This window comes from Bubalus bubalis, chromosome 1 (genome assembly GCF_019923935.1).
Source record: "Bubalus bubalis isolate 160015118507 breed Murrah chromosome 1, NDDB_SH_1, whole genome shotgun sequence".
In the NCBI taxonomy this organism is placed as follows: domain Eukaryota; kingdom Metazoa; phylum Chordata; class Mammalia; order Artiodactyla; family Bovidae; genus Bubalus; species Bubalus bubalis.
In genome coordinates, this window is record NC_059157.1 from 110807594 (window position 1) to 110821526 (window position 13933).

Sequence of the window (13933 nt, forward strand, 5' to 3'; positions counted from 1 at the left end):
TCTAGGGACTTCCCTAATGGCCCGGGGTTAAGACTATGCAATCCCAGTGCAGGGGGCATGGGTTTGATCCCTGATTAGGGAACCAAGATCCCTCTTGCTGCACAGCAGAGCCAAAAAAAGTTTTTTTAACTAAAAAAACATCCCTGAAACTCAGCAGGTTTGAAAAACAAACTAGATCTGACACTCTTATGCCCACTTGTTCAACCTTCAGCTCTTCCTATATTTTTTTGGTGTTAGTTTGGGCTTTAAGTACCCAGAATTGCTTAGCCTCATTAGTGAACTTGACAGTTTCCCAGTACACATCTTCTTTGTAATTTATAACTCTGTTAAATAAGACAGTTCCTAGAACTAGTTTTTCTGCTTTACCATTTAGAGATTTCATTTATCCTTATTTTTTGTCTTCTGTCTATAACAGGACAATTCCTTTTTTGCCTAAGTCTCTCAGGAACCTTGTCAGAAATCTTTTAGACATGACTTCATTTAGTTTTGACTTGCATACATTACTTGTCCTTTTTTCCCCTTGAAACACTACATTAGCAATAAGGACCCTAAGGAGGAGGTTCAGCTTCTGGCGCCATTTTTAAATAAATGCTGAAGTGTGATTTCAGTTCTCACGTCTACATCCATGTTATCAAAAACTTGTTATCTCTGATCTAAACTTTTTAAGTTCTCGATTCCTATTTCCTTTTCTCTTTCTTATATGTCTCATCTTAGGAGTTCTATCTAAACATTGTAAAAATGTCCAAGATTACAACTAATTCATTCTCATATGTTAGTGAGAAGATGCTTTCACTTTTTCCGTGGCCAGAATTGGGCATGGCCACCAACCCACCCCAGTATGCTTGCCTGGAGAATCCCACAAATAGAGGAGCCTGGTGGGCTACACTCCATAGGGTTTCACAGAGTCGGCCACAAGGAGTGAAGCAACTTAGCCCACACGGGTCTTCTCTTGATAATGATAATAGATAACACTAATCTAAGTACCAGACCTTTGCAAATATTCACTTAATCACCCTGGTAATCCAGTGAGATAAATACTATTTTCCACTCTTTTTGTACTTCAGAAAACTGAAGCAGAAAAAGATGAAGTAGCTTGGCCAAAATAACACATCTAATAAATGTTAGTCAGGATTTGAATAAAGGAGTCAGGTTTCAATCAACATTTTAATTTCTTTTATGTGTTTTAAATGGCATTATATTTGGTATTATTTTCAGAATACAGGATGTAAATGTTCTTCTTAAATTCTTCATTTGTAACGTGTACACAGAATGATAGGAAGTGTGTGATGTGTGTGTTTCCTTTCTGATACTAGATTCCTAGATAGAGTCCAAAGTACACTTAATTTGCTTCAGGAAAATAAGCTGCCATTTATTTACTCATTCATCAAATATTTATTCAGTACCTAACAAGCAGTAGGCACTATTCTGGGTGCATGGGATATATCACTGCATAAAAAAGGTAAGTATCTGTTGTGGAGACCTGACATTTGTGAAAAGTAGGTGACAGAGACACTAGGCATGAAGTACTATGTTAGAAAATAAATGCTATATGGAAAAAATAGAGCATTAAGAATATAGAGATAGGGGTGAATTGAAAGAATGTAAAATTTGAGTAAAGACATGAAAGATGCAAGAGAGTATAGGCACATAGAGGGAAAATATCCCAGGCAAAGGAAATGGGCAGTGGAGAGGGCCTGAGGTGGGAATGTGTGTGTGATGTGCACGGGGAATACTATGGAGGCCACTGTGACTGGAGCAGAACGAGCAAGGGGTAAGAGAAGGGATAAGTAGCGGGGCAGGAGGAATTCAGATGATGTGGGACTTTATAGGTTATCGTAAGACCTTTGGCTTTTGCCCCAAGCAGGATGAGGAACTTTATTTTGATGTCCTGTTATGCCAGCTACAAACTTGGTCCTTCACAGACATTACTTCATGTTCTTAACCAGAGCCCTAGAAGTCAAACACTTTTATAATCCCATCTTACAGAAAAAGGTACCGAAGTTTAGAGACTAAATAACTTGCCCAGAGTGTTACAGCTTGCATGTTGGATGAACCAGGGTTCAGATCCAAGCTATATGTCTCTTAAAACCCATGTGCAGGGACTTCCCTGATGGTCCAGTGGTTAAGAATCCACCTTGCAATGTAGGGAACATGAATTTGATCCCTGGTTGGGAAACTAAGATCCCACATGCCACAGGGCAACTAACCGTGTGTGCCCAGTAAAGATCCCATTGTGCCCCAACTAAGACCCGATGCAGCCCAATCAGTAAGTAGATATTAAAAAACAAAACAAATCAAAACAGACCCAGGTACAGTTGACCTTTGAACACAGGGATTAATCTGAGTATAACTTACATTCATAGTTCCTCCATGTCCATGGATTCAACCAACCATGGATCATATATTATTGTAGTATTTACTATTAGAAAAAATAAAAAATAAAAATAAATCCATGTGTAAGTGGGCCTGCACAGTTCAAACCCACATTGTTCAAGGGTCAGCTATACTTAAAGGTTTATGTTACTTAAGCTCTAGTTTGTGAGAAACATTTTGAATATCTTTTGGACAGTAGCTCAAAAAAATGGAACCAGTGAAATCTGTGTTATATTATCCTATATTTAAATATATTAAGCTTTTATATTTTATTAGCTGTAAAGGAGTCCCTTTTTTATTTAAGAATATTGACTTTCTGATTTTCTCTTTCCAGGAGGCATAGATATAGACTCATTTCAGGAGCATGAAGAAGGCCATGCAGGGCCAGATGATAATGAGGAGGTCATGCGAGCATTGCTCATTCATGAGAAGAAGACCCCGTCTGCCCCTGCAGGTTCAGTGGGGGCGGCTGCTCCTGTGACCGCTGCCAACGGCAGTGACTCTGAGAGTGAGACCAGCGAGTCAGATGATGACTCTCCACCCCGTGTGGCCACTGTGGCTGCACATCATGGAGAAGAGGATGAGGAAGACGATGAATTTGAGGAAGTAGCAGATGACCCTGTTGTCATGGTGGCTGGCCGTCCGTTCTCCTATAGTGAAGTGAGCCAGAAGCCAGAGCTGGTGGCCCAAATGACACCAGAGGAAAAGGAAGCATACATAGCAATGGGACAACGCATGTTTGAGGACCTCTTTGAGTGAGCTTTCCCTACCTTTTCCTCCTTTCTCTAATGCTCATTTCAAAAAGAGATTTCTTACCTTTGAAGAAATGTGTTTAATGGCTTTCTGCCCCTCTTGATGTAAAGCAACTGTTAATCTTGTGCAAACAATAATGGGAGAGAAAGTTTGATTTTTTTATGCCAGAAACTTCCCCACAAGGTAGGTTAGCTATAAGCATTCCCTTTCCTATTACTACAGTATTAATATTTTGCTGTATTCCCTTATCTAATCTTTTTCCTTTCCTTTTTAAGACACATTTTTTTCCCTTCTGAAATGAGGGTGACAAGTCTATAAGGTAAATTCTTCCTGTCTGCCTGTAAGAAGCCCATTATGATAGGTTACAGTAATTCACTGATCACATCCTTTTTATCTGTTCTGACCAAGCATTCCTAACAGCCCCTGATATTGCTGCCAACCAAGCAACTTCACAACAGGCAAGTCATTGATGTAGGAAAAAAAAATCTTAAAGCTTCACATTGCCTCACGGTTGAAGATGGAGTCATTTTGTAAGGCTCGAGATGAGAGTATGTGTGGAAGGAGGATGGTTATGCCTGTATCTCATGATTAATATCTAAACCAAAATTGGTGTCTTTAGAACTGACTTGACTGACAGATGTTATTGTTTTGCTTATTGCCTTGTGGTTTGTATATTGGATAATAGAAAACAGAAAGTGTGTTTGGAAAGTCCTTAGGAATAAATTAGAGGAAAAAATGTGGGCTTAGGATAAGGAGTCCATGTAAAGTATTGAAGAATCGAGAGCACTGGAAACAGTACCTTACAATTGTCTGAATTTGTGCTGATTTAGAAAGCTGAGACTGGTACCCTTCTTTTGTAGTTCTTCCACAATGCTATAAATTGTTAAAGAGGTCATCGCAGCAGAAATCAGCATATAACAATTGATTGCTCCTTTGTTTTTTTCTCTCAACCTTTTTGAAGCCTTCTTTTTCTCTTGATTCTTGTCAAGCATGGTATTTTAGAGTGCATCCGGTATATTGTTGAGCATTGTAACCTCAAGGAAAATAGTTTATTTTTGGTTCTGATATGTAGCATGGTATTATTCCCAAAGGCAGAACTTTAAAGAACTTTCATACAAGGGTCTACAGTTGTATTTTTTGTAATATTTTCCCTTGCATTGTCATTTTTAGATATTTATCATTTTCTAGTACATGTGTAAAGTTAAGACAGATTTTAGAGCATCTGAGCCTTGTGTGAAGTAATGTTTCATTAACCTGGGTTGTATTAATGACTAAATATTGACAATAAATCAATTTTGTACTGACTGAAATTTGTTAATTTCTAGCTCTGTAACATCTTGGAGCATAATTAAAATGAATACTTTTCCCAATGAAGAAAAGTGTTTCAGAAGTTTTTCTCTTATTGGCATTGTTTCACATAGTAGATGCAATTTTATGTGATCTAAACTTTTTTCTGGCCCTAAGTTGCCTGAAGAATGACTTTAGGTATGTGCCTTGTGCAAATAGGGCTATTCAACTTTAAACGTTGTTTTCTAAACATTGATAGTTTAGAAAGAAGTTCAGTAGTGATCAGATGTTAAGTTTTGAAATGTAGTTCTAGGTGAACTGTCAGCTCTTCGTTTCAGTGAATACTCATTTCTTGCTGTTTTTTTCTTGATCTCACTTGCATGTTCTTTTTCCTAAAGCTACTGTTCTGTTTTTCTTATGTGTTATCTATTCTTTCATCTCCCTCTTGGAGTCTGTGTTATAATCTATGACTGTGCTGAAATTGTTCAGTTTTTTTTTTTTTTTTTTTAATGTCATTTCTTATTTTCTTTATTTCTCAATTTCTTTGGCTGCTCTTTGGCTGTTCAACCCATGTTTTCCTTGAAACATTTTTTGTTTGGTATCCTAGCCATTACACTGGCCAGGTTTCTCCTTACTTCAGGAAGCCTCCATGCTTCCCTGGCTTCTTTACCTTGCCTCTGCACCATCTGTACTGACTCACAGTAACCATGGACACAAGTCTGTGTGGCAGATTTTCACTGAAGTCTTGATTTATAGTAGAGGGCAAGGGATGGTCAATGGGAGGGATTCAGCATTGAATAGTCAAGGAATATGATACACACCCTTGTTCTTAAAGAGTGTCTTTGCCATTCTCACAGGTTTCATCCCAAGTAGAGTGCTGTAATATTTCAGCTTCCTTTTTCCTTCTCATCATCACCTTTTTCTTTCCAAAGGCCTTGGAAAGTTATAAATGTATTAGAAAAAAATAACTTAGTTCTTTATTTTATTCCTGTTCCAAGTATGACCTTGAAAGATCCTATCATATCCAAAGTGGTCTATCAGAATGTTTCCCTAACTAAGAAACCATTTTTCCACCTACTTTTTCCCACTTTGCCACTTTTTTTCCTCTCACTGCACTAAATAACTGTTCCTCATACACTTGACCAAAATCAGGTGATGAGTAAACAACTTTGGCCCTAGGTAATTGATCCATAGCTTTGTATCTGCTGGAAGATTGCTTCCAATCTATCTACCCTTGTAGTTGAAGCCTTTTTCTCATTTAGATACAACTTTTTTTCCAGAACACCTTAAGGAGCATTAACTTTAAATGATTAAAAGAAAATATCCAATTTGGCATAGCCTGGAAGTCAGGAGACTAGGTTCTAGTCCCAGTTAACTAGACACTTGCAGTGTGACACTATTACCTGATGTCATCTTCCTGGGCTAGTTTCTCAGTTGTCAATAATGAGAGGATTATGGTAGGATCACCAATATTCCTTTCTGCTCTGATATTTTATGAAGTGGTAGCTAACGTGTTTTAAAGTGAGGCTGAATAATAATAACAAAACAACAAGAAGAAGTCTTTTGATGTGCTCCAGCAATTCAAGCCAGTTGAAGGATATTTTAATGGAAGGGCTGGTGTAGATAGCAGTTTTAGGATTTAGAATGTAGAAAACCAGAGCATAAGCAATTACTAACTAGGTTTTTGTCTTCCGGTCCTGCCAAGGTAGTTCATTTCTGACCTCAATAACTGAGGAGGAAATAATTGAATATTTCATAACTCTTTTTGGTGTCATTTTGAGATAATTAGGCAGTGAATGGGAATGAGTTTGGGAAGAGCAGTTCCTCTTTTTTCTACCAGTTGGCTGTTTGGCTACATTCCCAGCCATTACTACAATAGAAAAACTTACATGTATAGTTTCTTGTTCTCCTTATTCCTGGGTTAAAAAAAAAAGTAACTAGGAGATGACAATCAAAAAACAAATATGAAAATCTTTAGAATTTAGAAATTGGTTTAATTCCATCTTCTATTTGTTCAGCATTTTGTTTCCATGAAAGCTGTTTCACATTGTTGTCTCTAGCAGAGCCATGCTACTATCACTTAAAAATTTTTCTTTTTTAAATCTCTTGGGGAAATGAGGAAGATTTTCAGAAAGGAACTAGAACTATGGCACTAAACTTACTGTGCTTTCTATTGGCTTTTTATATTATAAAAGCAAAATAAACTATGAATAAGATAAGTACAGGTATTCTTAAAACATATAAAGCCAAATGGGTTGAAATGGGAAATGCCTTGAAATTTTGCTTCTTCCTTTGAAGAGCTAAAAGGAATGAACTAATTCTAGTGGTCCTCAAGGAAAGAAACAAGCACCTTAACTTCTCTTCAGAAAGATCTTGCTGTCTTTCTGAGTACTAGAGGCTGCCATTCCTATTCCAGTTGCAAAGCAAATAGGTCTCTAACATGACCCAATTTCAGCAATCAACCCACATTTCCCATCACATGAAAGTACATTATCACTTACCTGATGTAAATAAGTCTGAGAAATTTATGTGGAAACAAAGGCTAGTGCCAGGTGCTAAAGTGCCTTTAATCACATGAAGGCATGTAGAATAGTTGTACAATTTGTTGTTGTTACATAAATATATTATTTAAAAATTCATCCAATAAGATATATATATATATATATATCCATATCCTTTGTTGACAGTGTGTATCATCCCAGACCTTTTCTAGACCTTTAGAAACAACGTACTCACACTCATACCCACAAATACACTGCGATGCTTTTTAAGTGAATACAATCATGTATACATTGCCCATACATACATTGCTATTTGTTTTTGAAATATCTTGAAGATCTTTCTATATCTGTATATTTAAATCTGATTCATTTTTAAAATAAGGACTAGGTTGAATTGTATAATTATATGGTGGTTTGTATAACACTTCCCTTCTCGAATGGCATTTAGGTAGTGTCCAGTTTTTCACTATTAAAGTGCTATAATGAATTACCCTTATATATCCTTATTCTATATTTCTATAGGATAGAACCATAAAAGAGAAGTAGTAAATCAAAGGACATGTCCATCTTACACTGATCAGTTCAGTTCAGTCAGTCAGTCATGTCCAACTCTTTGTGACCCCATGAATCGCAGCATGCCAGGCCTCCCTGTCTATCACCAACTCCTGGAGTTTACCTAAACTCATGTCCATCAAGTTGGTGATGCCATCCAGCCATCTCATCCTCTGTTGTCCCCTTCTCCTCCTGCCCCCAATCCCTCCCAGCATCAGAGTCTTTTCCAATGAGTCAACTCTTCTCATGAGGTAGCCAAAGTACTGGAGTTTCAGCTTTAGCATCAGTCCTTCCAATGAACACCCAGGACTGATCTCCTTTAGGATGGACTGGTTGGATCTCCTTGCAGTCCAAGGGACTCTTAAGAGTCTTCTCCAACACCACAGTTCAAAAGCATCAATTCTTTGGTGCTCAGCCTTCTTCACAGTCCAACTCTCACATCCAGACATGACCACTGGAAAAACCATAGCCTTGACTAGGACCTTTGTTGGCAAAGTAATGTCTCTGCTTTTGAATATGCTATCTAGGTTGGTCATAACTTTCCTTCCAAGGAGTGTCTTTTAATTTCATGGCTGCAATCACCATCTGCAGTGATTTTGGAGCCCCAAAAAATAAAGTCTGACACTGTTTCCAGTGTTTCCCCATCTATTTGCCATGAAGTGATGGGACCAGATGCCATGATCTTAGTTTTCTGAATGTTGAGCTTTAAACCAACTTTTTCACACTCTTTCACTTTCATCAAGAGGCTTTTTAGTTCCTCTTCACTTTCTGCCATAAGGGTGGTGTCATCCAAATCACTTTTCAAAAAAACTGTTGGAGAATTTTAAGCAGGGAAACAATTTGTAGCATTGCCGTTGGGTTGGAATTGAAACCTGGAGATTATTAAGGTGATTTCAATAGTCTTAGTAATAGAGGGCTTCCCTCATAGCTCAGATAGTAAAGAATCTTCGTGCAATGCAAGAGACCCAGGTGCAATCCCTGGGTCGGGAAGATCCCCTGGAGAAGGGAATGGCAACCCACTCTAGTATTCTTGCCTGGAGAATTCCATGGAAAGAGGAGCCTGGCAGGCTACAGTCCATGGGGTCACAAAGAGTCATGACTAAGCAACTAAAACACACACACGCACACACACACACACACACAAGTCTGTGGGGATGGAAAGAGGGAACAGGTTTAAGAAACTTTGGAGAGGTGGCATTAATGGACCTGGTGACTGTTTGAATATGGCACTACCCTGGATGAAGCTGTCTTCTGACTGAATGGTTGTTCCATTTATCAAGATTGGAAATACAGGAGAGAGAGCAGAGTTTATTCTTTTTTCAGCTCGCATCTCATAAATGGTACCATCATTTCACCTACACCCTCACACCAAAAGTCTAGTAGTTGGTCATCACATCCTGTTCATCAGCAAGTCCTGTCAGACTCAAAATATAATCTAATTTATATAACCTAAGTTTGAAGGTAGAGCTGATAAGACTTGCTAATAAATTGAAAATATATTCTAAATCTCACCTCATACTTCACCACTACCAGCCTACCCCAGGCCATATTAATACCTCCCCCTACCTGCACTTAAAACACTTCATTGACTGTTTCTTAGAATAACATCTAGACCAAACTCCTGACCCTTTTCCATAGGTCCTAAGAGATCTGGCCCCTGACTACTTTTATGAGCACATCTACTATTCTTCCTGTTAACTGCTCTCTAACAACATTGACATTCTCTGCTTTGCAAATATGCCAAGGTTTTTCCTGCCTTAGGTCTTTGCCCTAACTATATTCTCTGCATAGAACTTTCTTCTCCATTCCTGTCACTTTTATTTCATTCTCAGCTTAAATGGCACTTTCTCAGAAAAGCCTTCTCTTCTCTTAAAGTAATCTCTTCTCCCATTCATGGTGATATTTTCCTACTTTATTTTCTTCATAATAACATTGCCGTTTACAATGAACTTGTTTATTTTTTTATGTCTCTAAACTACCCCCCGCCCCCATCACCACCCTCAAAAGACTAAGGACAGAATACTAGCATGTGGAATTAATTCTGGCACATGATAGGCTCTCAACAAATGTTGAATGGATGAATGGACAGATGAATTGGCACTAGGAGAGCATTCTCTTTTTCTCCACCAAGGCATATCATTTTGTTCCTGCCTGTATTTTATTTATATATATATTTCTTAATCAATTAGTTATTTTTACTTGTGGTTCATGGTACTTAGGACTGTGTCCCCAGGGTAGCAGAATATAGCTTCTTTAGTGCAACCAATGAGACGCCTAGAAGCTTTAGTTCTGGGGAGCCATTTGCTTCATTGTTCATGGAAAAGAGAAGCTAGTGAGTATTTTGTCTAGGACCGCCCTGTCAGATAAGGTAGCCGCTAGCCACTTGTGACAGTTGAGTACTTGAACTGTATCCAGTCCAAATTGAAATGTGCTGTAAATATGAAACACATAGCAAATTTTGAAGACTCAGTGTGGGATTAAAGAATGTAAAATATTAATAACTTTTATATTGATTATTTGTTGAAAAGATAGTACCATAGATATGCTAGGTTAGAGGAAATATGCTATTAAAGCTAATTTTACCTGTTTCTTTTTATTTCTTTTATATGGCTATTAGAAAATTTTAAATTGCCTATATTGCTAACATTTGTAGCTTGCATTATATTTCTGTTGAACAGCACTAGTCTAGGACATTCTCTTCAGGTGCTAGAATTATGTATTGTACTTAGTGACTATATACGTTTTTCCTCGTGTACAAGTTTTTGACCTGAATGCTGTGCTCATGTTGCACTCCTCCCTATCCTCTACTAGAAAGGTAGGCTTCGTTTTGTTGGTAGACTCTTTCTCTTGCGAACAATAATGAATTTTGCTTCTGGTTTAATTTTTCCCCTTTCATGGGTGAAAATGGTTGGGGTGAGGAGTTTTTTGTTTTATGTGTTTCCTGAAGTAGGATGAAATATTGGGGATGACATCAGCAGTAGAGATAAGGAACTGAGAATTGTTGACTACCTAAACCAATTTTGTGATGTTGAAAGTGCTGCTGACTCCTGGATAAGTGAGGAACCCGAGCATCCTGTGAAGCCAAGCCAGAGACGGAGGAGCTCAGAGCCAGTCCTAAGTCAGAGGAGTTGGAAGCCCAAAGTGGTGCTCTGTATGCGTGATCTTAACAGGCAGTGTATGTGAGATTGCTCATGTGTTTATTTCTGTCTCTCCCCTTGCTAGAATGTAAGCTCCATGAGGGCAAAGGCTTTATCTTTCTTGTTTACTGCAGTGTTCTGGCTCATATCCCTGACTCAATATGCCTGGCACATAGTAAGTACTCATCAATAAATACTGAATGAAAAAACAATTACGTTTTTTCATAATTACTTACTCCAGGCCAGGAGTAAGCCATGGCCTTTATACAAAAGACTAGTTTCCGTTTGTATACCTAATTGTATACCTAATGTTTGTGATGCTATTTTGTATTAATTATCTTCCTGTTTGGAATGCTTACAGATGGTGAGTGCTGATCTACGCAGCAAAGTGCATTTTTCCCAGCAACTGGTGAAGCCATCTAACCAAAATACATCTCACAAATGCATCTAACTAAAGGGAATTTGTTCACTTAGTCTGTGTTAAAGTCATTCTTTACAGAAGAAATTGTGAGGAGCAAAGATTGTGCTATTTCTTCAACTGGTGATTTTATTTATCTCTTAATAAATTAAAATTGATGATTCCGTGGTTTCCTTCATGATGTCAAAGACCCAGCTTCCTTTTATCTTTATACTTAGTCTTTCTTTTTTGAGGCAAGTGTTTGTTGCTTTGTGGTTCCATAATGGCCAGTACTTCATCTTTCTACATACATCTTCAGGTAGAAGTGAGGGAGTAAGGCGATAAAGGTATATAACAGTATCAGTCAGTATCCCCCTCCCTTTTTTAAAAAATTGTGGTGAAATTCGTATGACATAAAATTAATCATTTTAAATTGAACAATTCAGTGACATTTAGTTTATTCAGTATCCAGTTCCAAAACATTTTCATCATTGCAAAATAAAATCCGTCCCCATTAAGCAGTTGTTTTCCTTTCTCCTGGGGAAACCACAGCCCTTGGCAACTACCATTCTTCTTTCTGTCTGTGGATTTACGTATTCTGGTTATTTTGGATAAATGGAATCATTCAGTATGTGACCTTTGTATCTGGCCTCCTTCACTTAGCATAATGTTTTAGAGGTTCATCCATGTTGCGGCATGTGTCCGTCCTTCACTCCTTTTTATGACTGAGCAGTATTCTGTTGTGTGTATATGCCACGATCTGTTTATTTATTCAGTTGTTGATGGGCATTTGAATTGTTTCAGCATTTTGGCTATTGTGAATAATGCAGCTGTGAATATTCATATACATGTATTTGAGTACCTGTTTTCAATTTGAGGGGCCTATACCTAAGAGTGAAATTGCTGAGTCTGATAATGTCTATGTGCTGTTTCTTTTAACATACCACCTTCCCAGCACTGTGTGCAGTAATTACTGGCACTCCTTGGGGAGTAGACAGGGCCTTGTAACCAAGATGTCTGTTTTGGAAGTGAGAGTCAACAGAGAATATTCAGAGCTCTAGGGTCGGTGACCAGAGCAACAGCTACAGAGGGCCAAGTAGTAGTAGGTGTGTGTATGAAGTAAGAATTGAAGCATCCTGGATTTTCTTTTGTGAAGGAAGTAGCTTCTCTGCATTGCCCTTTATATCCTTTCCTGGGTTTCAGACTTTTAAGTCATAACATGGACTCATTCTGGCCATCTGAGTACTCACCTGGGGCTGTGATCTCTGTGCTCCAGTTCTCTGTCACAGAGTCAATCCTTTAAGTCCAGGGTCATAGGGGGCTAATGTCTTCTTTTGGTCAAGCACGAGGTGAAGCCCTTTTGTTTGAACATGCTTGGAAGTGTGCCAGTATCAGGGGTGGTGGTGACGGTAATTGTTAAGATCCAGAGGATGGATCCAGAACTAAATTGCCTCTCACAAGTATTTGCTCAGTATGAAGTCAGCTTTAATCAGCCCTGTTCCACCAGCTTCAAAAATGGGAGGCTGGCAGCTTTTCATTTCAGGGTAGTGACCTGCCTGGGAGGTCTAAAGAATGATTCTGACAATGTTCCAAGAGAATCCTTCCCTGCTGTTATGTGCCAGTGTGCAGGTATAATGTGTATGTAGGAGGGTAGAAAAAAGGCAAGACAGGGTGGGCCTTTATGTTTAGTGGGTGGGTGGAGAGTACTTGGCGTGCTGTGTATGTCACTCACATTTCACATCTCTCTGACAGGCTATAACTTTAGCAACTTTATGGATAATTTCTTTATTGCTTTTTCCACTGAGATTCATTAAGCTATCAAATTATGGCAATGATATGGAGACCTCTGCCCATGTCTCCTGCATTAGTCTAGTTTCTTTAAGACTGACACAGTCCTTTTCCCTCCCTCCCCCACCTCAGCAGTTAGCAACAAAAACACCTAACAAGCAAAGAACCAATTGAAAGTCTGTGACAGTGTCTGCTTTGCCTCCTAAACTACTATTTCTCAAAGAGTGTATTGGGCCACTTTGGGAATTCTTAAATATATTCTCAGTGTTTTGACCAACAGATATCTGTGATCACCATCTGTCTCATTACACTACTTCCCCATCTCCCAAAGTGCACTTGGTAAATCCCTTTTTTTAAACTTGCCTTTCTGCAATAAATGCTACTCTTCCTCTGCCTCAAATCCTCCCTTGATGTTCTTCCCTCCTCTCTCTTGTGTCCTCTTCTCCACAATCATCACTTCAGGAACAGGCTTCTTAAGCCTACTTCCTATGGTGGATGTGGGAGGTTTTCATTTGTTCTCCCACAGTGTGCATTTCTCCCCCACTCTCCCTGCATGTGATTCAGCTGGGACTGATGCCAGTCATAGTGACTGATTCAGAGAGGAGCATATGATCCAGGCCAGGTAATGAGAGTTACTTCAGGACTTTGGTTGAAATGAGAAAAAGGCACTGCCTTTTTCTACTAGGGTTACTAAACTGGTAGAACAGGGCAATCTGCCTGAAAATAAAACCAACACAGAGGAAGGCAGAGACTATAGAGATGGAGAAAGAGTGATTTCCAATCACAGCACTTGAGCACCTTAATCTTACCATACTTGAATCATTTTTACCTTTGTAATTATTTCTATTATGTGAGTCAGTATGTTTAGTTTTATTCTTTGGCCAATTTGGGTTGAGGTTTCCCAGGTGATGCAGTGGTAAAGAATCCTCCTGCCAGTGCAGGAGACTTAGGAGATGTGGGCTTGATCCCTGGGTTGGGAAGATGCCCTGGAGAAGGAAATGGCAACCAACTCCAGTATTCTTGTCTGGAAAGTTCCATGGACAGAGGAGCCTGGAAGGCTGCACTCCATGGGGTTGCAAAGAGGCAGACATGACTTGACTATCTGAGCACACAATTGGGGTTAGGTTTCTATCTCTTGTAATTGA

General features: G+C 38.8%; 1 protein-coding gene across 5 annotated transcripts in view; it reads left to right on the forward strand.

Annotated features, from left to right (window-relative positions):
* GTF2E1 (general transcription factor IIE subunit 1) overlaps positions 1-11185 on the forward strand; it is a 43040-nt gene extending 31855 nt beyond the window's left edge. For 2 of the 5 annotated variants that reach the window (XM_044942340.1, XM_044942347.1), the window contains exons 5-7: positions 2708-3128; positions 10502-10641; positions 10965-11185. In XM_044942340.1, coding sequence (XP_044798275.1) covers positions 2708-3128; positions 10502-10641; positions 10965-10978 — 575 coding nt within the window. In that variant the 3' untranslated portion in view covers positions 10979-11185. Of the gene's footprint in view, positions 1-2707; positions 4506-10501; positions 10779-10964 lie in introns of those variants that run through there. The other 3 variants (XR_006550861.1, XM_025284681.2, XM_006057588.4) reach the window with 3 other exon arrangements.
* Positions 11186-13933: the final 2748 nt, after the last annotated feature.